We start from the raw sequence: 22,317 nt of genomic DNA, 5'->3' as shown, positions 1-22,317 counted from the left end.
GGACACCAGGGGAGTCAGAATTTTAGAAATCAGCGTATTTTTTTTCCAGTCAATCTCCCCCTTGTTTGCCAGGGTGGATCAATATGATCGATACACAAGATAGCTGTCTGAGAGCAGAGAGGAAAAGCAGCATGAAGCAGAAAACCTGTGGGGCTTTACAAATCACTCTGCTTTCACCTCCCACTGCTGTCTCCACCCTCGGTATGTTGTGACTCCTCCTGGAAAGCAGTGATGCTGAAGTCTGCCTGGACTGGATCAGCTCAGTCCCGTGCAGTGCTTCAGCCATCTGGCAGTGCTGGAGGGCTCTACTTTCCTTGCTGCTGCTTCCTCCTCCTCCTCCTCCTCCTCTGTAGGGGGGAAAGTTCCTATCTCCACATGCTGTGTTTTTATGAATGACTCAGCCTGGCTATGAGAAAACAGCTTTGTAACCTGTATGAATGAGCTGGAGTCTTAGAGGGATTAACCCATCTGGTAATTGAATTTACTAAGACTGAAAGTCCAGGTGCTTTTGAGTGAGTGGAAGACAGTACAGGAATGGGACTGTGACTACACAGAGAACATGCTCTGGGGCTACAGCTCACCCACACTAGATCCACTCAACTTTTTGCAGGGGACCATGGAGAATGTGTGCTGAGACCAAGTGCTGGGCAGAAGGAGCGGTGGGCTGGTGAAGATGGAGAACAGCACCGGGGACGAGCAGAACCAAACTGGGCTGCCGCTATCAAGCCAGGAGATTGTTACAGCCGAATACCAAGTGGTTACCATCCTATTGGTCCTCCTCATCTGCGGACTGGGCATCGTGGGCAACATTATGGTGGTTTTGGTGGTCCTCAGAACCAAACACATGAGAACTCCCACTAACTGCTACCTGGTGAGTCTGGCTGTGGCAGATCTCATGGTGCTTGTGGCTGCAGGACTACCCAATATCACAGAAAGCCTGTATAGATCCTGGGTGTATGGCTACGTGGGGTGCCTCTGCATCACTTATCTCCAGTACCTGGGGATCAATGCTTCTTCTTTTTCCATCACTGCCTTCACCATTGAGAGATATATAGCCATCTGTCACCCAATCAAAGCTCAATTCCTATGTACTTTTTCAAGAGCCAAAAAGATCATTATTTTTGTCTGGGCTTTCACCTCCATATACTGTATGCTCTGGTTTTTCTTGCTAGACCTTAATACAATAGTCTACAAAGACACTACTGTTGTGTCCTGTGGCTACAAGGTGTCCAGGAGCTATTACTCTCCTATCTACATGATGGACTTCGGTATATTTTATGTTGTGCCAATGGTATTGGCGACTGTTCTCTATGGCCTGATTGCTAGGATACTGTTCCTGAACCCCATCCCTTCAGACCCAAAAGAAAACTCTAAGACGTGGAGGAATGATGTGGGTCACCAAAGCAAGCCTGTGAATTCCAAGATGACTAACAGGAGTTTCAATAGCACAATTGCTTCTCGAAGGCAGGTAGGAACAGCAGTTTGAAATGGCTTTCTGAAACCTATACCCCACTTGTTTTAGAGATCACTAACATAAACCTGTGGAAGGGCGTAAAATATATTGTCCCCTTTTGCTAAGTGGTCGAGCTGAAATTCTGTGATATGTATAAATATAGGGTTTTTTTCTTGCCTATTCATTATTACCTACTGCAAGGACTGAAAAGCAAATAGTATTTTATTTCCTATATCAAAAAGCAATTCGGAAGTGTCAGTAAAGAATGAAACATTTTTAACTATAGTTTCTTTATATTACAGCCTGTTAGTAATTCTGCCAAATATACAGAGTGAATAGAGTTATTTTTGAGCTCTGAAGAGAAGGAACTAGCCTGGGAGGTTAGGAGGCTTGAGGTTTTGTCCCAGCTAAAGCACTGTCACTCTGCAAACACAGTCAAGTTGTTACTTTTCCTGTCTCTAACTCTTCTGTGAAAAGTCTTAAGCAAATCTGTCTATAAAAGTGCTTTGTAAATGCTAAGTGTCTTCGTTATTCTGTCTCTCATAGAGTATTTTTATGGATTGATGGCTCAAAACTGAGGCATAGGTTTGACAATCTTCTTTTTATATTATCAAATATGTATGCTGCAATGTGTAATTATGCAAGTAGAATATAGTTAGTAGATTAATTTATGGCTATTTGCAGTAAACCATGCTGCCTCATACTCACACATCATGCAGCAGGTAGCACAGTCAGCTGCAGTGCTGAGAAACGCAGGGTGCATCACTTTGCAGCTGGCTCTCGGGAGCAGGCTCCAGTTGGGTCAGGCAGCTTGATGCTTGCAAGCATGGGGAAGCAGTGCTCTGCACTGAGTGACTTGGCTTAGAGCCCTTGGTAGCTGCTGCAAGGCACATTGGAGGGTCTCTTTGCCAAGCAGAAGGCTTCTACCTCCCTGCACTGTACAGTTCCCTCAGGAAGCAAAGCTGAGGTGTGCACCTTTTCAGACAAGTTGTGTGCCTGCCTTGGGCGACAGGTTGAACTTTATATTCTCATTATTTTATGTAGATTGTTACTGTTTAATGAGAGGGGCTGTTTTCCCTTATTGCAGAGATGGCATTGACCTCAAAAGTTAACTGAGCTGCCTGCTAAAGCACCACGCACTTGCTAGAGCACTGAGCACTCACAGAGCCCTAGAACCGTGCTCTGAAATGCACAACTGAAACATGTGTGGGTTAGGTTATATTTAATTATGGGTCTCCATTTATAGTTAATAGTCAGATTAGAAGTGTTGTTTTTCTTTATCTGTTAATTAGTAGAAGATAATCTGCTTTTCAAGTTATCAATATCACTTTAGTATACATGCTTGATTGTGTGTGCTTAGCATCACTTGAAAAACAGACAAATCTTTTACACTGAGCATTGCTGAATGTGGATACTGTTATATTATGAAACCAAAAAGTGTGGATTATAATTTGATGTCTTTTCTGTCTTGTAAAGACAGCAAGACTTTTTCTAAAAACCTAAGTAACCTCATTTTTTAAAGTAACATCATTATGAATAAAGCTAGCATTTGTGTATAACGCAACATAGGAAGCACAGCAAGAATAGTGTGGCATTATTAATAATATTTTTATATAATAGCAGCATGCAAAATACAGCTAGTGTTGTAAAATGGGAAAACACAAGTCCACATTAAAAACAAAAAAACTAACATCTCAGCAATTAGCAGGACACACTAGTGAAAATGTCCTGCTTCTCTGGCAAAGACGTGTATAGCTGACAATATAGTTTAGCCTTATAATGAGTTCTGCTGTCATGTAAAACTGTCTGTATGTCTTCCCAGAACTGTGCATGCAATACAGTGATGGAGTTGCATACAATGTCCAACATGTGATCTGTAGAAAAAGTGACTAAAAATGTGATGTACCCTTCCTACATCTGTGGCAGTTCTCATATTTATCCAAGAACATTTCTACAAAATGGAAGTTGTGCATGTTCCTGCGGTGGGTTGGCTCCGGCAGGCTTGGTCACTTCCCCCAGCAGCAGGACAGGAGAGAAATTGGGAAGAACAGGAGCAAGAAAGCTCACGGGTCAAGATAAGGACAGGAAGATAACTTATCAGTTACTGTCATGGGCAACGCAAACTTGTCCTGGGGAAAATTAACTTCATTTATTGACAATTTATGTCCCCTTGTTGTAGCTGCAAGCTTTGCTCAGCCTCTTCCATGAGGCAGCCAGCGGTGTGGGATGGGGGAGAGTTGCAATCAGGTTGCAGAGGTTTCTCTCTGCCACTCCCTTGTTTTCACTCTTTTCCTCTGTTTCAGTGTGGGTCCTCCATGAGCTGCAGTCCCATCAGGTGGTGCTTCACCAAGAAGTGCCTCCTCCTCCTCTGACTTTGGTGTTCCCTCTGCTGTTTCTCACTCTTTTGTTACCTTCTCCTCTCTCTCCCTCCCTGGCATTTTTGCTATTTCTTAAATATGTTTTCACAGAGGTGCCACCAGCTTGGCAGACAGGCTCAGCTGTGTCCTGTGGTGGGTCTGTTGGAGCTGGATGGAACCATTCGTGTCTGGCATGCGGCAGCCCTGACCCTCTTCTCAGAGAACCTACCCCTGCGGCCTCCCCACTGTCAAAATCTGGACATGGACATTCAGTGCTGCTCCATTGAGTCGTTATGATTATTATAATAATTAACCTATTATAAACTCACACTTATATAATATACCAGAATGAAACAGTAAGTTAGATAGGTTTCCTCAACTTTCATGAAGGTTTAACTCAGGAATTTCATAACCATTTTTGACAATGATTAATCCAACATGGAAGTATGTGATTTGATTTACACACTTAATCTGACCTGGGTTGCTTGACTAATCTGGATTTAATTTGACCTAGACTGCCAGGTCATACCATTGTCTTTAATTTTCTTGGGACTTCCCATTACGTGTTTTGAAAGTCTTCCTTTGTTAAAAATGGTCAAAACTTGTTTTTTACCTTGGAAAGAAAGTGTTTTGTTCCCTACCTTGTAATACAGTGTCTGTGTTTCAGTTGAAGAGCACTATCTGAGGATGTTTCCAATTCATGGCTCATTGTCCTGTTGGTTTTTAGACTTGTTTTTTAACCTATATTATTGTGTTTGCATATAGCTTTCTGTACTGTGCTGTCAGCTTTGTATTTCTTTATTAGCTTCCAAGAATTAGTTTTCTATACACAGTCAATACTTTCTATTGTGAGTCATACAGTTACGCAATTTCAATTGTTTTCTTCAAAAATGGCAGTCTGGCATTTTGGTTTCTGGTATGAGAGTTAGCCCAGAATTAGAAGCTGATGGATGGAAAAACGTGAAAAGCAACATGTATACCATCCTGGATTCAACACCTAGGATGCTTCCTCACACCTGGCACCAACAGAAAAAGCAGAGCAAGAAAGGAACAACCCTGATACCGTATCTAGAATAACTGTGCCTAGGGAGGAAGGAAATAACAGAGTAAAATATCCATTTCCTCACAGCTGTGGAGGACAGCTACCTGAGCTGAGGCAAGGGGGGCGGGGGAAGCTCAACAGTGAGGGAAACAAGAGGGAGGGAGGTGTCTGCTGCTGAAGGAGATGGGCCATGTTGTGTTTCGTTAGAACAAATATTTTCAGTCTCTGATGTAAACAGTCATGATGCCAGCACTGAAGGGGAAAAATGTGGTCAGGTGGTCAGAGGACTTCTGTTTTGTTTTCAAAACAGAACAGCAATTTAGATCATTATATGATTTAGAAAGAAGGCCTGGAATATACATATTAGAACGGCGAGTCAAGCCCATTTTAACATATTTTTCCTGAGGAAAATGTCTAGGGATGAGCTCAGAATGAGGTTATTTACATCTGCAGTGAATGAAAATCAGCTCTTCCAGGTAGAAAGCAGTCCTCTGCTTACTTGTTCCATTCCCTGCCTTCACCCTCCCACCCACATAATTTAAAAGTCACTGAACTATGTTAGTTCTAGGAAATATTTATTTCGTTCCAATGTTTGGAAAGCTAACAATAACAAAATCTGTTCACTAAAGGATCAATACCCCCATATCAACAACGCCCAACAGACAAAGCCTTCAAAGTACTCTTCAGGGCCCCCTGAAGTTTTCATTCAAAGTGCTACAAGACAAAACTGAACTTTGTCTTCACAAGCAAAAACAACAGGTATAAAAAAATCAGTCCCTTTTTTAAATGTCAAAAGAGAGGAAAAGGCACAAAATAAGATTTCTTTCTCATAAAGAGTCTTCATTTCCAAAACATTTTTGTTTCACTGAACATCTGTTACCGCTGAAACTGGACAGCCTCTCAAATTATGAGTTATTTGTTTACACTGCAAACTAATGTTCTGCTGAGGAAAGGAGCACCAATACGTACTCATGGGATGTGTCAAACTCCATTCTTACATCTACTTCTGAAGACCTAAATAAGAGTCTGAGGACTCTTTTATTGCCTTTGCAGAGCTTTTGAGCAGCCACTAAAAGTCAATAGGCAACACCTGACTTTCTCCTGAGGGAAGAACTCTATCAGAAGAAGGTGAGATATTGGTATGCTTCATTTTCAGAGGAATCAGTGTGTGCTCAAGGCTATGTGGCAGTTGGCCATGAGGAAATCAACTAGCGTTACACTTGGTTTTAGTATAGAGACATGCAGGTAAACCTTCAAGTATGTGTTTAGTTTGTGGCTTAAAGAAAAATCTTAAACACCTATTAGGTCTGATGGAGCTGGTGATGATTGTTGAATAGGCTTTCAGCTATGCTTTGCAAAGAAAATAACCTTGAGAGACTGCAGTTCGTATAAAGCTGAACAATACTGTGGGAAAGCATTTGACTGCCAATAGGGGATCTCAGTGATAAACAGTGACATAATGGTTTTTGCAACAGAAGATTAGGAGAAAATGTAAAGGTGACTAAAAGTAAGGTAAGACTTCTTTGATGACAAAGAAACTATAGAGTATTTCTGCTGAGCGATGTGCACAATCTGAACCTGAGAAAACAGAGAAATTGTCCAAGTGTACACATTTCCTCAACTTAAACAGGAGGGAAGGTGAGAAAGCAAAATTTTCCAGCACTCTTCAGTTGAACCCAGGTCACAGTAGCTGAAACTTCAAAGCTTGACAGAGAAAAGATCAATATGATTAGAAGATGATATCATGACAAAGAGTATCTCTTAAGGCCAGACAGTTCAAAGTCCTATTTAACTGATTCAGAGCCAAAGAAGGAACTTCAATGCAAATTCAATGTTAAGATTTATTTAACAACTGTATGATCATTTGGACAGATGATCACAGGTCCTGAGGAAATGATTTGAAGTTGGTTTCTACTCACTCACCAGAAAATAGACTGTTAATTTGGAGCTGTCCAATGAAACATATAATTTGACCATGTAAGGAATCCTGGACCTCATGAAGCACTGGGAAACTGTAATTGTTGTCATGGAACTATGGTAAAAACTGCATGTAGTGGCAAGAAAGACTGACTGTGATCCAAAGGATTATGAGCCAACAAGGGACTTTGTCCAGATCCCTTAGGACTTTAAAGAAACTTCCCCCCAGTATTTTGTTATAATTTCACAGAATCACTGAAGCTGGCAGACACCTCTGAAGATCATCCAGTCCAACCCCAGTGGTAGTATCACTTTCAGTGGTGCTGTGATAGGCTGAAGACATCCGGCTTGTTAGTCTACTAGGTAGCTGTTCTGCCACTTTGCTTTGGTTTCTTCACTGCAGTTGCAAAGTCAGATGCAACAGTTAGATCTCTTATTTTTCAGACATACGTATGATTGCATTAGCCTACGAACTGATGTGTTTGCTATTCCAGAATGGCCTGTTATTGGTACTTGCAAACCACCCATATTCTTCCAGAAAACACATTTACTGACTGTATTCTTACCAAAATGAATAGCAATTGAGCAAACATTAACTACAGTTGCAGGTATTTATCACACACAAATAATAATGTACCTGCATAAATTCAATCTGGAAAAAATACAAGTGCCTGTACCAAATGTTTGACCAGATCGTCTATTACCAAAAATCTCAGACAAACCAAATTCAATATAATCAGCTCATTGCCTCTATCAAGCAGCAGCTTGTATTCAACTTACATTCACAAATGTTACCGCTTCAATTTTACACATGCCTGAAATTCAAGCTAATAATTATTTAGTCTTTACTCATAGTCTCCTTTCTGTCTCTTCACGCCATAAAGTACCATAAATATCAAAATAAATCTCAACACTTCTTTTTCTTTGCTTTTTCATATACAGCCCCAAGGTTTTGGATCAGGAAGAAAAAGGAGAATAGTAATTCAGAATTAAAATATTGGGAATATGTTTAGTAAAAAATGTTTTAAATATTTTTCAGAACTTTCGCAGAAACCAAAATATAAGGCTTGAAGAGTGGTTGCATGCAGCCGGGAGTACATTCAATCTCAAGCACTTCGCTATCATTCAAAGCACACTTGAAATTTGGACTAAAATGGATTTGCTCAAAGCCTTTTAATCATGTTTTCAATCTCCTTAGCTAAGAACAATCTGTATTCTGAGTATAGGATATGCCATGCACATCCACAAGGAAAGAGCAATCAGTGTATGCTTGCCTTCACCTGAGTAATGAATGAGGATGCTAGTGCCTCTGCTTTCAGGGAGTTTTGGTGTATGGTTACAGGTAATAAAAAGCAGGTTCTTAAAAGAGTTTCTCCCCTTAGCACACCACTGACGTCAAATAATTAGCCCCCCCAAATGATGTTTAGTTACATTTCTTATGAAGTGATTTGGAAAAGGGTATGGCAGTTTACTAAAGCAAAGTGGACCATGCTTTTCTCTGTTATTTCTGTGCAGCACCATCCATCCCAATGAAGATTTTTGCTGTGGGTAAGAAAGCAGCTTTGACCTAAATCAAGTGTTTAGAAGCTGGGTTCATCTGTAAAGGCAAATTCAGCTGTAAAAAAAAAGTGCAGGGCATGCTTGCAATATATTTGGTCAGAAGCCCTGAGGAGTGCCTCAGCCCACGGTGGGGTGACAAGTCCCCTGGACACACTGGGGACAAAGTGAGTGGTGCCAGAGCACCTTCTTGGAGCTGCTGTCATTTGCACAAAGGTCATGCTCTGAGGTAGATGGTCATGAAAAGCCACTGTTTCTGGAGCCAGTTTAAGGAGGATTTACCAATAAGAGAATAACTACCTGAACACAGGGCCTCACAGTGGGTCTCAGAGACACAACCATTACTGGTCAGATGGATCAGGCAGCTGAATTTCTGCCTGGCAATAGAAAGCTTGTGCCAGATTTGTGATTTTTGGCAGCTTTGGAAGAACATGAACTGCAGCCAGTTTAAAATTGTAGTGAATTATCCTAATTGTCCTACATGGGACCAACAAGAGGTGCCACCAAAGAGGTGCCATCCATGGCCTCATGCTTCTGCCTCTTCTCTTGCACTGACTGTAGACTCTGTGGCAATATATGGGTATGTGGGTTGAATCACTGACCCAAGCAAACCAAAAACCAGCTCTACAGAGAAGTACTTAGTTTTCAGCTGGACCAGCAGCCTGACCTGACCCACACCCTCAACTTTGGGGCCAGCACAAGAAGGGAGGTTAGAACAGGATTGCTTTTTTAGCTGCAGTCACAGGTTACGTTGGCTTCAGGTTATGTCAAGACCAGGAAATAGTGGAGTCTGAGCACTGCAAGACAATGTCTTACATGGCATAAATCCTGACAGTGAAAAGCTAACCTCTTGGCATTCTTAAACACAGACTGAATTGATCTCAGCTCAGGGCACTTTGTGCTGTGACCATGATATTTTTTATCTGGTGCTAGGAGCCAGTTCTAATATATTGTCAAATCACAGCCTCAATAAGCTGAACATGGCAGCAGTACAAGCTAGTGGTGTTAGACAGAAGGAAAATGCACATCAAGCTGCCAATATACCTAAATTCCGCTAATAGTTTGCAGATACATACATATATGTCTTCGCGGTATATAGGATGCAGTCATTTCAAGAATAACAACCTTTTTTTCATTGTTGTCAAGTATTAATTGTGTGACTCTAAAATACTGCCTCCTGACAGTAAGATCAATTTACTTCTAGTTCAACCCAGGATTCAAACTGACAGCTGCACCATTGTAAGTGATTCTCTGACCAATTGTTCAGTAAAGACATGCTCAGAAGAAATGTAAATTGCCAACGATCAGTAGATAACAGAGTCCCCTGCTGAGCTTCTGGTAGCAAAGTACTTTGATGCCTGTGTAGACGATAATCCTTCTGAATGCCTGAGCTGATGCAACACATCTGTTAGTTGGGCTCAGCCCCATTGTTAATCCAAGCTCCAAAAATGCTTACTTTCTTCCTTTAAATGTGGATTATTTTCCATGATGAATGATTATTCTCAGTTGAATGGGTTTGCTCAGTTTGGAGGCACAGGCTGGAGGGAGGAGAGGCAGCAGGTGGGGAGTCCTGAGTCTTCCTCAGCCAGAGCAGGCCAGCACTGGGTCACCTCGCCCTTTGCAGCCATGTTTATGGGACTGGTCCTTTTAGAAGTGATTCGGAGATAAGGAAAAATCATCCTTTTAGCTATCTGAGGCATTCACTTTTGCATTGTGGTCTATGACAATGATTGTGCACATCAAACAAGAAAAGCAGTCTAGAAGTCATAAAGAAATGTATCCAAGTGACAAAAAAGCAGATAATATTTCTGTCTCATCTGAACACAGATGTATGAATATCAAAAGTAAAGGTGAAGGTAGGAGGATTATAGGATAAAATTGTAGCCTTTGAATATATGCATTTAAAGGTAGGTAGGTAAAGATACATCAACTTGTAGAGTAACTTTGCTTTTCATCCCATTCTTTATCATAATATCTATAACAAGAACAACAGATTGGTTTGTATGTATATGTGTCTTTCTAGATAGCTAGATTATCATCCTAACTCCTGAAGTTAATTAGTACTTACCTGAAGATGCAAGACTAACATCACTAACATCCCTTAGGCATGTGATTGCAGGCTTTCTATATAATAAGCTATCTGATCAGAAGCCAAGTGAATTGCATACTCTCTTATAACTTCAAACTAAAAAACACACCTAAAACTAGCATGTATATAGGAATTATTTTAATGGAGTTATCTGTCTGTCCCCCTGGAAACAATTAAAACTCTTACTGATCTACACCTATCCTTTCCGCAAGCAATGAAATTGTAACCCATGCAGCCAGAACGTACCCTGTGGTTACAGGACTTGCTGTTTCATTGAGTTACAACTTCAGGTACCCAGAAAGAAGGACTAGAACAAAGGTAAAAAGAGGTTCTTTAATCTGTCAATAGGCAGCAACAGTTTTATGTCACAAAGAAAGGCAAATAGTAAAAAAACCCACAGTCAAAAGAAGCAGTCGTAGCTCACCAAAATCAGTGCCAATGCTTTCCAGTTCATGCACACACAGTTAACCAAGCCATCTCCTGACTTACATGAGGCTGCGCCACCGTACTATCCCACTGCCACATCCCACTGTACTTTTTACCTTGTTTATTAATATCTTTCAAACTTTCTTCAATAAAGAGACTAGGGAATACCATATATACTAGAATTATATTATTTACAAGAGAAGGACTATTTTTACAGTGAGTTTTCTATTTTTTAATTATTCCTTGTTCACTTCATTTCAGCTATCCTGGGTATCCCCAAAGGTTCTTTTTTTCTTTACTTAAAACAAATTTACACAAAATGTGAAAGATCTTATAATAATCAAATTTCATTCATAATCACTTTTCCCCCCTGGTTTTGTAAACTTTAATTGCCATTTCAGAGTAAACATCAAGTAATGAAGATTTAATTAAATATTGTGGATGTGAGGAATAGGAATAAATCCAATTTTTTTTTTTTTTTGCATTATTCTTGGCTTTGGGAAATTCTTTCAGCATGTCTGTTAAACCAGAAAATCTAAATATGTTTCATGTTCAATTACTCTACATATTATACTAGTCTAAAGAAAGAAATCTAATGTAGTCGGAAAACATGGCTTTAGACCCCTTTTTTTCCATTTGAAACAAAACCTCATTCCAGCTTGAGAAGCTGCAAAGTCTAAGGTCTACAACAATTAACTTACTGGGATGTCACCTGGAAAGAGCTCCTTGTAGCAAAACTAGGAGGAATTTGAAGCCAGAATTTTTTGTCCTTCTTACTGTAGAAAACCTTTCTGAATCAAGCATTGATCAGAAATTCCCAGCTGAAGAGTCTGTCCATAGTTTTGCTTTGGTCCTAGAGCTGTAAGAATGCACATGTTCCTTCCAAGATGAGTGCTAACCTTCTGCCCCTCTTCTGTCTACCTCTGTGTTCCCCCAGGTTACCAAGATGTTGGCTGTGGTGGTCGTCCTGTTTGCATTTCTATGGATGCCCTACCGCACGCTGGTTGTGGTCAATTCCTTTCTCTCCAGCCCCTTCCAAGAAAACTGGTTCCTGCTATTTTGCAGAATCTGTATTTATTTAAATAGTGCCATCAATCCTGTCATTTACAATCTCATGTCCCAGAAATTCAGAGCAGCCTTCAGGAAACTCTGCGACTGCCAGCAGAAACGGGAGAAGAAACCAGCCAATTACAGCGTGGCCCTAAATTATAATGTCATCAAAGAGTCTGATCACTTCAGCACGGAGCTAGAAGATATTACTGTCACCAATACCTATCTGTCCTCTGCAAAACTGTCCGTTGGTGATACGTGTTTGTCATCTGAGGTAACAGTTAATACATTTTAATGTTTGGTGTAGAGTCCTCATGAACCAGAGGATGGTCACATGCATGGGGCTGTGCTGGGCTAGTTTTCAGCTGGGGCAGCAGAGCAGAGGGCCAGGAAAGGCGGCAGTGACAGATGATGCACCACCTAACAAGGCATAGTGAGGAGGGAGAACTGCCCAGCCCTGGAAAGTGATGCTTTCACAGTGTCTTCTGGTGAGCGTGATGTAACTGGGAGGATCGGGCATATGGGGAAGGATGAGGAGAAACACGTAGGTTAAGCCTTACTCCCTAAGAAGCAGAGGGCAATGGTGGACCATCAGAGAGTGGTGTGTGGGCATGGTGCCTCACGTACATGTCTGGCAGGAGAGTGAGCATTGGTGTCTGAGCTCAGTGATTCCTCCTGGGTGTGTTCTGGCTGCCTGCAGGAGCGCAATGGGGCATTTTCTTGTGCCTCACCGGCTGGCTCCAACTTGGAATTAACAAGCCTAGCGCAGTTGGTGCTGAGAGAGGACACAGACCTCCCCCACACCATTGCTCTGGTCCTGAGAGTGCTGAAAGCGACATCCATTTCCATGCCACCTGCACCATCCCTGTGTGTAGCACATCTCTCTAACCCATCTCTCTTTACATGATGATGCATGTTACCATTTTCATGATGTTTTATTACATAATACTATTTAAATGCTGTTTGTAAACCTGTATATCTTAGATCTTACAACACAGATGATCCACAGAAAGGCTTAGTTTTTCATTTCCTTTTGCAAATGTTATGAGAACAAAAAAAATTTCTTTCTCAGTTTGCTGCTTCTCTCCTCATTTTCAGGCCTGAGGCCCACCTTGTTCTGAACACACAGTCATATAAAACCTCTGGATGCTCTGTTCCCACCAACTTGTATGAAATGTAAAGGCATTTCTGCTCACAGAATTGCAGGAGTTACCATATATCTCTACACACCTGTCTGCGTCCTACAAGAAAAAACAGCCTCTTGGGGAGTGAAAAGAATGTAATACTGAGTGTAACAGAACGAAGCACTTAACTTTAAGCAGGCAAGTTGGCTTCAGTGGAATATCCAAATCCTTCGTCTCACATATTGGCCAAAGAGCAGTCTGCTTCTCAGAAAGAACAAGGCTGCCCAGGACGTCTCCATAGATGCAAAGTGGGGCAGTGGGTGATGCTCCCAATGAAGGTGAGAGGCTTGGAGAGGAGCTGCCCTCCTGCGCGGCTGGACTGGGCAACACCAGCAGGGCCCGTCCAACAGCAGCCAGAACCGCTGCTGAGTACAGTAATTACCAGCCGTTGACTCCCTCATCTCACAGCAGTGCAAATCTAGTTACAGGTATCATAACACACTTCAATAAGCAGATATTTGATAGTGAAGAGCATTAAATCTTTTTTTTTTTGCCTTGTTCTTTTTTTTAATCTTTTTTCTTTTTTTAACTTGAACAGCATGAAAGAGGAGGGCCATTCAATGAATTCACAGCAGGGAATAAACAAAGTAAAAAGTCAGTAGGAAGCTTGAAAAAAGTCTTTTTATTTTCAACAAGCTACTTCATAGATGTACCATTTCAAATGTAAGTCCCTGCTAATACCAAATGCTGTGGGAACTTCACAAGTATTGAGGAGTATTGGACAAGCTTTTACTAGTTAATTTTATCTTGGTTCAATAGTAATTGTGTCTCAGACCACTATGGGGTTTTATAGCTTCAATATAGATAATGTCTAGGGAAAAGAGGAAAACTCGGTAAAAAATGACACTGTTTTTTCATTTTTTGTCTCAAAGGTTATCCATTAGAATACTTCAGGACACAGAAACTATTGTCAGAAGAGAAGTCACCATGGCTTCTCACTTGCCAGCATAGTCGCTTGCATGCTCTTCCTGCACAGGCCCATGACAAGCAGCCTGGGGCCACGATCTCCCCAATGTAGCTGCAGTCAAAACATAGCGTATCACTTCGGCTTTGCTCTAGACCAGCTTGTGTTCTTGCTAGAATTATATTTTCCCATTCCTGTGGAGCAGTAACAGAAGCTCAGGAAGATGCCTGCATATTCTTGTCTGTTATGAACATTTTGCACAGCTTTTGTACATAACATTTAAAAAGCTGTAAAAACCCTAACAGTTCTAGTAAAAAAATCTGTCCAGGGTGGGATGAAAGAGGTGTAGCCTCAATAGCATTGTAAGGCTTTCCTATCCAGTTTTCCTTTGCATATACAGCCACTTCCCTAATTCAAACCACTTTCACTTACATTCAGCCTTATTTGCAAACTTAACGAGAACTAAAAATGCCCTGATAGGCCTCAGGTTTAAATTTCAGTGTGAACCTGTGTCTGCTACATCCAAAAGCCTCTATTCGACATTCTCTGGATGGCAAGGAGGAAGCGAACACTATGTGTCCTGCTCCGTCTGCATCCTTGCTTTAACTCCGGTTTAAGCTTGCAGAGCTCCACAGGTACTTTCTAGCTCGGCAGAACGATAGCAGGGCATGGAAGGGACCACCAGTGGGAGGTTTTCAGCCAACAGTACAGACATGAATTCCTCCAGAAAGCCCTTTCTATCTTTTATTTCCATCAGCACTTGCCTTTTCATTTTGTCAAGCAGAAGGAGCAGGGCCATGGGGGTATCCTGCTTTTTGACGCCTTTACCTCAAATTAGGAGGAGTCAGTTGTAAAACAAGGCACAACACCATACCTGTGGGCACTCACCAGGGGAGGGCTGCATGCTGGAGCCGGTCCCATGAAGCACAGGAGCTGGCAGAGCATTGGCTCGAGCAGAGCCTGCCGCTGGACCCACACAGACTGTGTTGTGATGTTTTCTAAATCCTCTGCATTGGGGCTCTCCCTTATTTACTGGAGGTCTGAGGCTTGCCTGCCTGAGCAGCACAGGCCACCAGACACATGCAGTGGGGTCTGTTTCTGTGCAGATGTTCCATCACCGTGGCATCTGAACACCCACACAACTAGAAAGGGAGTGTCCAGACTCTTTGCTGCTTTTAAAATAATAAGGGAAAAAATTAAGTGACAGAATAAGTCACATGGCGGCCAAGCGGGGAAAGCTGACCGGAGTTCAAGAGTCAAAAGAGAAGAATACCAATGTTATTCTAGAGTCAGTACCCAGCCATCATACTTCATAAATACAATACTATGGCAGTGACATACATTTTGAACAAACCTTTCTGCTGCGGAGCTTGATGTAAAATTATAGAGTTCTATGACATTTTACTGCTCACACTTGCTTAAAGCCACCATTTGCCACCACAAGGGGAAGTGAAGGAGAGGTACCACAACCTGTATAACGTTTCCTCCAAAGCAACTGTCACAGTAACCTGAAATTATCTGGGAAATCTTACACACAGATCTATATTTACTTAGCCAAGAGACATATTCAAAGTAAAAGCAAGTTCCTGTACCCGCCTGAGCAAAGCCTTGTGTGCAGTCAGCCACCACCGCTCACAGCTGAACAAAGCCGATCCCCAGGTCGGTACTGGAGGGTGCGGAGGGGAGGTGGCTGCAGGTGGACCTGGCATATGGAAATCCTTTTGCTCTTCAGATGCTGTTATCACTTAGGCATCTATCCAGTGCTTTCAGGCGAGGCCCTACATCCCAGGCTTTCTGAAGAGATGCCAGAACTAGGTCCTTTTCTTACTCTAAAAGCAAGCAGACCTCCAGGACAAGCAGCAGGCAAAGAGAATGCATGCCATGGAAAACTGGTTATACTGTTGGGAGCAAAACTGGCTGGGCTAAGAACTGAGCTAAGTATTCATGTAGTAACAGTAACACAGACTTACACTTTTATCTTAAATCTTTTCAGAGTGCAGACTGAACTACAACTCTTATAGACTGACAAAAGCAGAAGCAAATTCTCTCCTTTATTTGCTTTTTTGCTCAAAAAATGACTTCCTGCTTTCTTGGCCTCTGTCTCCATAGGTCTTTTTTTTTCAGGTGCTCAGGCGAGGTATTTAAGCCCATATACTTAGTGAGGTTTCATCAAGGGCTAAAATCTGCGTAGGTGATTTTTTATGGACCATTACTTGGAATAGCAAATTAAAAGGAATTATTTCATGATGATATTTATTTGCACAAACAGAAATGGTTATGCATGCGAAATTATGTGCACAAATACGATATCTAAAATTGCAGATTTAAGTTAAGGTGTGATTTTAACTTATAATGTGCTATGACTATGTCTTTCTAGAAGTTATTCATTAAATCCATGCTAATTTTATACTGATTCCTACAGCTAACACTATGAAACTTTGCTAGATATCTTGCTAATGTGATTTTAGATCTATTTCTGTGTTTGCCCTTCTGTTTATAAAAGCAACCAACATTTTTTCTTGTACCTAGATGTTGTAGATCAGATCTGTGGGCATGTATTTATTTAAAAATTTGTGATTTTAATCATATAGCACAGTTTTTTGTTTAAAGTGAAAGTGGCTGGATGTCAACTACTGACTGCAGTAATATAACTATTTCTCTTTATATACTTATTTTGTGGAAGACAAATTCCTTTGCAACATTTAGTTTAAAAGAATTGTCTGATTGGTAGCAATATTGAAATCCATATCTATATCCTCGTTTCATGGCTTTGATGTAAGAGACTGCATTCTTATTACACGGCTATCGGGAACTTCACCCAGCGTGTACCAGAAGAGATGCTGCTGTAGCGTCTGGCTTTTGGAGCTACGCTGCTTCCCATGTGAAGCTTCAGTGTTGGTAAATTGTGAAGCTGAGAAAGGTTAGGTGTATTTAAAACACACATTGGCTGAAATTAGTGCATGGACTCTTTGAGGTCAGAGTCCAGGATACATCAAAGCATCTCCACCGTATTGCGAAGGGGTTTATGACACTCCTGTGGAAAAGAATGGCACAAGTCAGTGCCAGAGAGGTAAAGCTTCCCTTCAAAAACAATTATCCAATACAACTGGTGGAAGGACTGGTCCTACTTCAGGAGCTGATGCCATAGCTCCCCTACTACACAGTGAATGCTCAGATCAGTCACTTGGCCTTTAGAAGTGGACAAATATTTCTTGGCTGTTTTTTAAAAAGCCATTCTGAAAACAAACAAACAAACAAAAAAACAGAACCGAGCATTGTCACCATGGAAAAAAAGACATATTATCTCAAGGATGTGCAAAGCTAAATCATTCTTTCAGCAATGCTGCATATGCTTATTTGGTCCTGCATTATTGTATGAATTCTACTGTGTACAGTGGTTTTATTTGTTACAAACTGCCATGAAATTTCAAACTGGTCTTTCAGTATTTTGTTATTTCTTCTTCAGACAGAATGGTTTCTTTGCTGTTTTGTTCTCTTCAATAAAAGATTGTTTTCTCCTGATTCTTTCATTACTACTGGGATACAGTGATACAGCAAAAGCCAGTTTCAGCTGAAGTGATTTGGAATCCAGAATTCCTTAATTTGGGAGCTGAATCCTGGAAATTTTAGTTCACAAAAACTATTCAAGAGCAGCTGGTTTAGAAGGAATTTCCTTTTCACCTACCCAGAGTAATTCTGATCTCATTCTGTCACTGCATGTGGTTTATAAATTTGTTAATATGATCATGAAATTGTTCAGAGAAATGTACTGCTGATAAATGTAGTCCTCCTAAAAATGAAGAACAATTTTTGTTCATAAGAAGCATTTTGTAATTCTTTGATGCATGCCAATGTGGAGATTAATGTGTGATGGATTTTTGTTGCCACTCTAATAAAATATTGAGCAAGATAATTATACTGCAACTTTAATTTTTTAACAACCACTTGAATACATACCTTTTGACTTGCTGTCCTTGGCAATGGACAGATAATGTAACAACATCCTTTGTCATCTGTAGGGGTATGAGCATCCTAAAAAAGCAAGCTTTGTTTCCTGAAGGAAGAGCAGTTTGCCAGTAGTCTAGAAGTTACAGTGCTTAAACAGAAGGGGATTAATGTGAGTCCTTATCTCTGCTACAAGGATTATTTATGCATTTGCATTGGACAGCATTAAACAAAAAAAAAAAAGGAGAAAAAGGAGAAGAAAAACCACCTTGGGAGTAGGGGCAGAGACCAGAAGCCACGTTGTTCTTTGGTCACCACAGTCAACTTAGCTGGCTCCCCTGCTTGATGGGTACTGCCTTGCTTTTCTGGTGATGTCAGCCACTTGTGCTTGGACCCAGCCTCAAGAAGACAAGGTGTCACGGGTTTAGCTGGAAAGAGCTAATTTTCTTCACTGCAGCTGGCCTAGTGCTGCGCTTTGGCCTTAGTATGAAAACAATGTTGATAACACACAGATGTTTTGGCTGTTGCTGGGCAGTGCTTGTACTAGTCAAGGACTTTTCCAGCTTCCCAGGCTCTGCCAGGTGCACCAGGAGCCGGGAGGGGAGGGGGCACAGCCAAGAGAGCGGATTCAAACTGACCAAAGGGATATTCCATACCATGTAACATCATGCCCGGTATATTTACTGAGGGGAACTGGCCAGGGGTAGGCAGCAATTGCAGCTCGGGGACCGGTAGCGTCAGTCGGCAGGTGGTGAGCTGTTGCATCATTTGTGGGGTTTTTTTTTTTGTTTTTCCTTTTTTTTTTCCAGGCCTCGTTTCTCTCTCTCATTATTTTCCTTTTTTTTGTATTATCATTATTATTACTATTATTATTATAATCATTATCATTATAATTGCCATTATTACTATTACTATTTTATTTTAATTATTAAACTGTTCTTATCTCAACCCATGAGTTTTCTTACTTTTTCTGAGAGTTCCTTCAGTTTTATTTCAGTATTAGATGTTGCCACAATTTTGAATAAGAGGGAAATATCACAATATTTGATATCATAACTTGTTTTTGTATGCTTTTGTGTTGAAAGAACATGTCTGCATGGCTCTGAGACTTCTAAGAAGTCTTTGAGATGGACTCCTCTAGGTAGGAGAGTAACACCTGAGAGGGGATATTCCCTCACGCTGAAAAAAGGTGCTTGAAAAGATAAAGAACTAGTGAAGCACTGCCTCACTGTAGCACACTGCTTGCCAACGTGCCATGGTGAAGAGCTGTAAGGAAACGGGACTGACACACACATACTCTTGTCAGACTATGGCTGCTGACCTTCATGATACTGAAGCTATTACTGCTTGCACACATGTGAGGACACTAAAAGTGCCAGCCCTGAAGACTCTGACACCAGGGGTGTTGCTCTCAAAACTTCCAAAATAGAAAGCACTGCTATCAAGTATTATTTGCATTTGTCAAATTATCTCTTTTCAAATCTGCAATTATTGCACATGTTTGCATGAACATGGTGAGGTTTTTGAGCTCTCACTTTAAAGCTAGTATTCAAGAAAGAACAAGAAATGGAATCCTTACTTGGAATATTTTATAACAACTGAATAAATCTGCTGAGGGATAATAAGACAAATCTTAACAGGCTGATGACAGGTCAGCTAGCCAGCCGGATTTTGTCATGACTTAATAAAAGCATATGAAGTAGATGAATGGACATCTACAAAAAGAAGAAATAAAAAAATAAAATAAAAAAAAAAAGAACAAAAAGTCCCCAAATCAAACAACCAAATAACCAAAAAAAAAACCCCAAAACAAACCACAACAACTATAAGAAAAGGGACGCGCTTACAGAAACTACCTGCTGGCCATATGTTAGTATTATTCATATGATGACTCTTACCTGAAGGAATAATGTTGGTAAGACCTTACAGAGCTTATGGATTGTGAAGGAAGCTGGAGAGGTTTCAATAAACTTGAAATCTTTTTCAAGAAAGGGGCACAGGCACAAGAATGCAGCTTCAGGTCACAAGATCCAACACTGGGGAAAACCTGAACAGCCCCATCACCAAATTGTGCCTCATCAAATACTAGGTTGAAAGAAAAGCCTAAATACTGTAGTAACCCCTGCCCAAACAGGTATAGGAATAAGTTTTGAAACACATCTGTATATACTGTTGGCAAGTCTCTTGTGCCACCTCAAGGTCATTGATATGACTTTCTCAAATAATCTCCTGAGAAGGCAGATATAATTTTTTTCAGACCGGAGGAGTCAATGAGCATGGATGACCTGTTAAGGATACAGAGATGTATAAACTGTAAACCTGCTCTAACCAAACTCACCTGGTGAATAAGATTGCAGTGAGAAAAATAGTTTCAGTGAAGGTCTGAATGAGGAGCTGTATGTAGCTTGACATACTAATCTGGGGTGGCATTCTTCTTACCAAATGTATAGACCCAGACTCATGCTACCATAATCAATTTTTTTGGATTGTCCATAAAGATTAATTGAATCCCTAATGCATTACATATGTCCTGTATAGCTGATGCTGCACCACGAGGGGTTGACCCCAGCCAGAAGCTAAGCCCCCACAGAACTGCTTGCTCACTCCCCCCTAACAGCCCCAGCAGGATGGGGGAGAGAATATGAAGAACAAAAGCAATAAAACTGGCAGGTTGAGGTAAAGACAAATTCATGGGTGAAGGAGAGAAGGGGAAAAAAACTAAACAATGAAGAGGCAGTCAATTCCCACCTTCCACAAGCAGACCAATGCCCAGCCAGTCTCCAAACAACAGTCACCTTGGAAGCCAAAGTCCTCAACCTCTTCTCTACCACTCGCCTTTACTGCTGGGCATAACGTTATATGGTATGGGATATACCTTTGGCCAGTTTGGGTCAGTTCTCCTGGCTGTGCCCCATCTCGACCTCTTGCTCACCCCTGGCCTGCTTGCTGGGGGGACAGAGCTGGAAAAAGAGGAAGCCTCGATGCTGTGGGAGCACTGCTCAGCAACAATCAAAATAATGGTGTGTTTTAGCCACAGTTGCAAAACACAGCACCGTGTGGGCTGCTATGGAGAAGGATAACTCCATCCCAGCCAGACCCAGTCCATGCATTTAAGTAGTTATTATTTCTTATAATGTCTAACACATTAAGAACTGCTTTTGGAAAGTAGCCATGTTTAGTGCTATGGTACAAAACCAGATTTAGCACCAGATGAGAAGGTGTCATTCAGAGGGGAGCTAACCCTGATAAGCTACTGGGCAAGCCCGCTGTGGATGAACAAGGCATGTGCAGAGACACATCTCCAGGGAAATCTGCTGCTTCTAGTAGAATAAGCAGCAGAAATTTCTGACATTTATTCACTGGAAGTAAACAATACCTGGGGGGTATTTCTCAAAGGAGCAACTAGCAGAAGCAAGCTGAGTCTTGTGCAATTTTATTCAGGGTAGCTTATAGGGGAGCAGAAACTGCTTATCAGATCCCCCATGACCACACACACACACCAGGCCTTGCTGGTCCTCCAGTCACACCAGAGGGATGTTGGGTTCCCTGGGTCAGTCAGTGTCCTGTAACTGTGGCCAGACTACCTTACAGCATCTCTGTACAAAACCTCAGGGCTCCCAGATGGTCCTGCTCTGCGGTTGCCACCCTTGTACCCCCCGGGCTCAGGTGAACCACTGGAGCTGGGCCATGTGTCCTCATGGTGCATTGAACCCCCTCCCACTACTATACCCAACCGCGGCCACATGAATCCTTACTTCTAGCTATCTTTTCACCTTCCCAGCCATCAGTCGTATTTAAGTCCTTTAGATTTATAATTAGGCATGTGCCTATGTGCTCCTCAATCACAATCTCTTCTTCATTGTTCTTGTCCAAAAGGAGAAGTAGCTAAACATCATTAAATATTAATTAACTAATAATTATTTGCAATAATAGTAATTAGGGGTCTTTGCTTCTTCATTTGGGAGTTAAAAATATGTTAGAAGTTGTACATAGAAAAATAAATGAGCTGAAATAAAATGAAATAACCCAACAGAAGTTATGATTTAGACATTATTATAATATTGTAACAGTTTTGTTACTTTATGCTGAGAACTGATTTATTTGGGTGATGACTGTTTTAGCTATTCTAAAATCTAGCCTGCCTACCTGGCATGCCTTGGCCATTGGTATGGTTCATGGCAGCACAGAACGTTGTTGAAGTGTTGTTTTTCAAACCACTTAAGGTGGTACATCCTGAAATAAGTAAAAACTCTGGGGAGGAAAGACTTCTTTCTTTTAAAGTCTGACAGGTTCTGCCAATGTTCCTGTTCGCCTTGTGTGCCATCCGCTGTCCCTCTGGAGAAGGAGAGCTTGCAACAGGATGTAAAAATCACTGTGTAATTCTAATTCCCAT

General features: G+C 41.3%; 1 protein-coding gene across 2 annotated transcripts; it reads left to right on the top strand.

Moving 5' to 3' along the window:
• The first annotated feature begins 225 nt into the window (after positions 1-225).
• Positions 226-12,186, top strand: TRHR (thyrotropin releasing hormone receptor). Of its 2 annotated transcripts, none has more exons than XM_009506712.2 (2): positions 226-1,468; positions 11,779-12,186. In XM_009506712.2, exons 1-2 carry the CDS (start codon positions 674-676, stop codon positions 12,184-12,186), a joined length of 1,203 nt encoding a protein of 400 aa, XP_009505007.2. In that variant the 5' UTR covers positions 226-673. The 2 variants fall into 2 exon arrangements, with proteins under 2 accessions (XP_009505007.2, XP_064301500.1); XM_064445430.1 differs by lacking the exon at positions 11,779-12,186 and adding an exon at positions 3,922-4,436.
• Positions 12,187-22,317: the final 10,131 nt, after the last annotated feature.

The sequence above is a fragment of the Phalacrocorax carbo genome, chromosome 2 (assembly GCF_963921805.1).
Source record: "Phalacrocorax carbo chromosome 2, bPhaCar2.1, whole genome shotgun sequence".
Taxonomy (NCBI): domain Eukaryota; kingdom Metazoa; phylum Chordata; class Aves; order Suliformes; family Phalacrocoracidae; genus Phalacrocorax; species Phalacrocorax carbo.
The sequence above is the reverse complement of the archived record's forward strand: the minus strand, read 5'-3'. Positions and strand labels throughout refer to the sequence as shown.

Excerpts from the sequence above, each read along its gene's own strand:
- TRHR (XM_009506712.2), top strand. The coding sequence starts at position 674 with ATGGAGAACAGCACCGGGGACGAGCAGAACCAAACTGGGCTGCCGCTA. Across the intron at positions 1,469-11,778 it reads CAATTGCTTCTCGAAGGCAG|GTTACCAAGATGTTGGCTGT; the intron begins GTAGGAACAGCA and ends GTGTTCCCCCAG.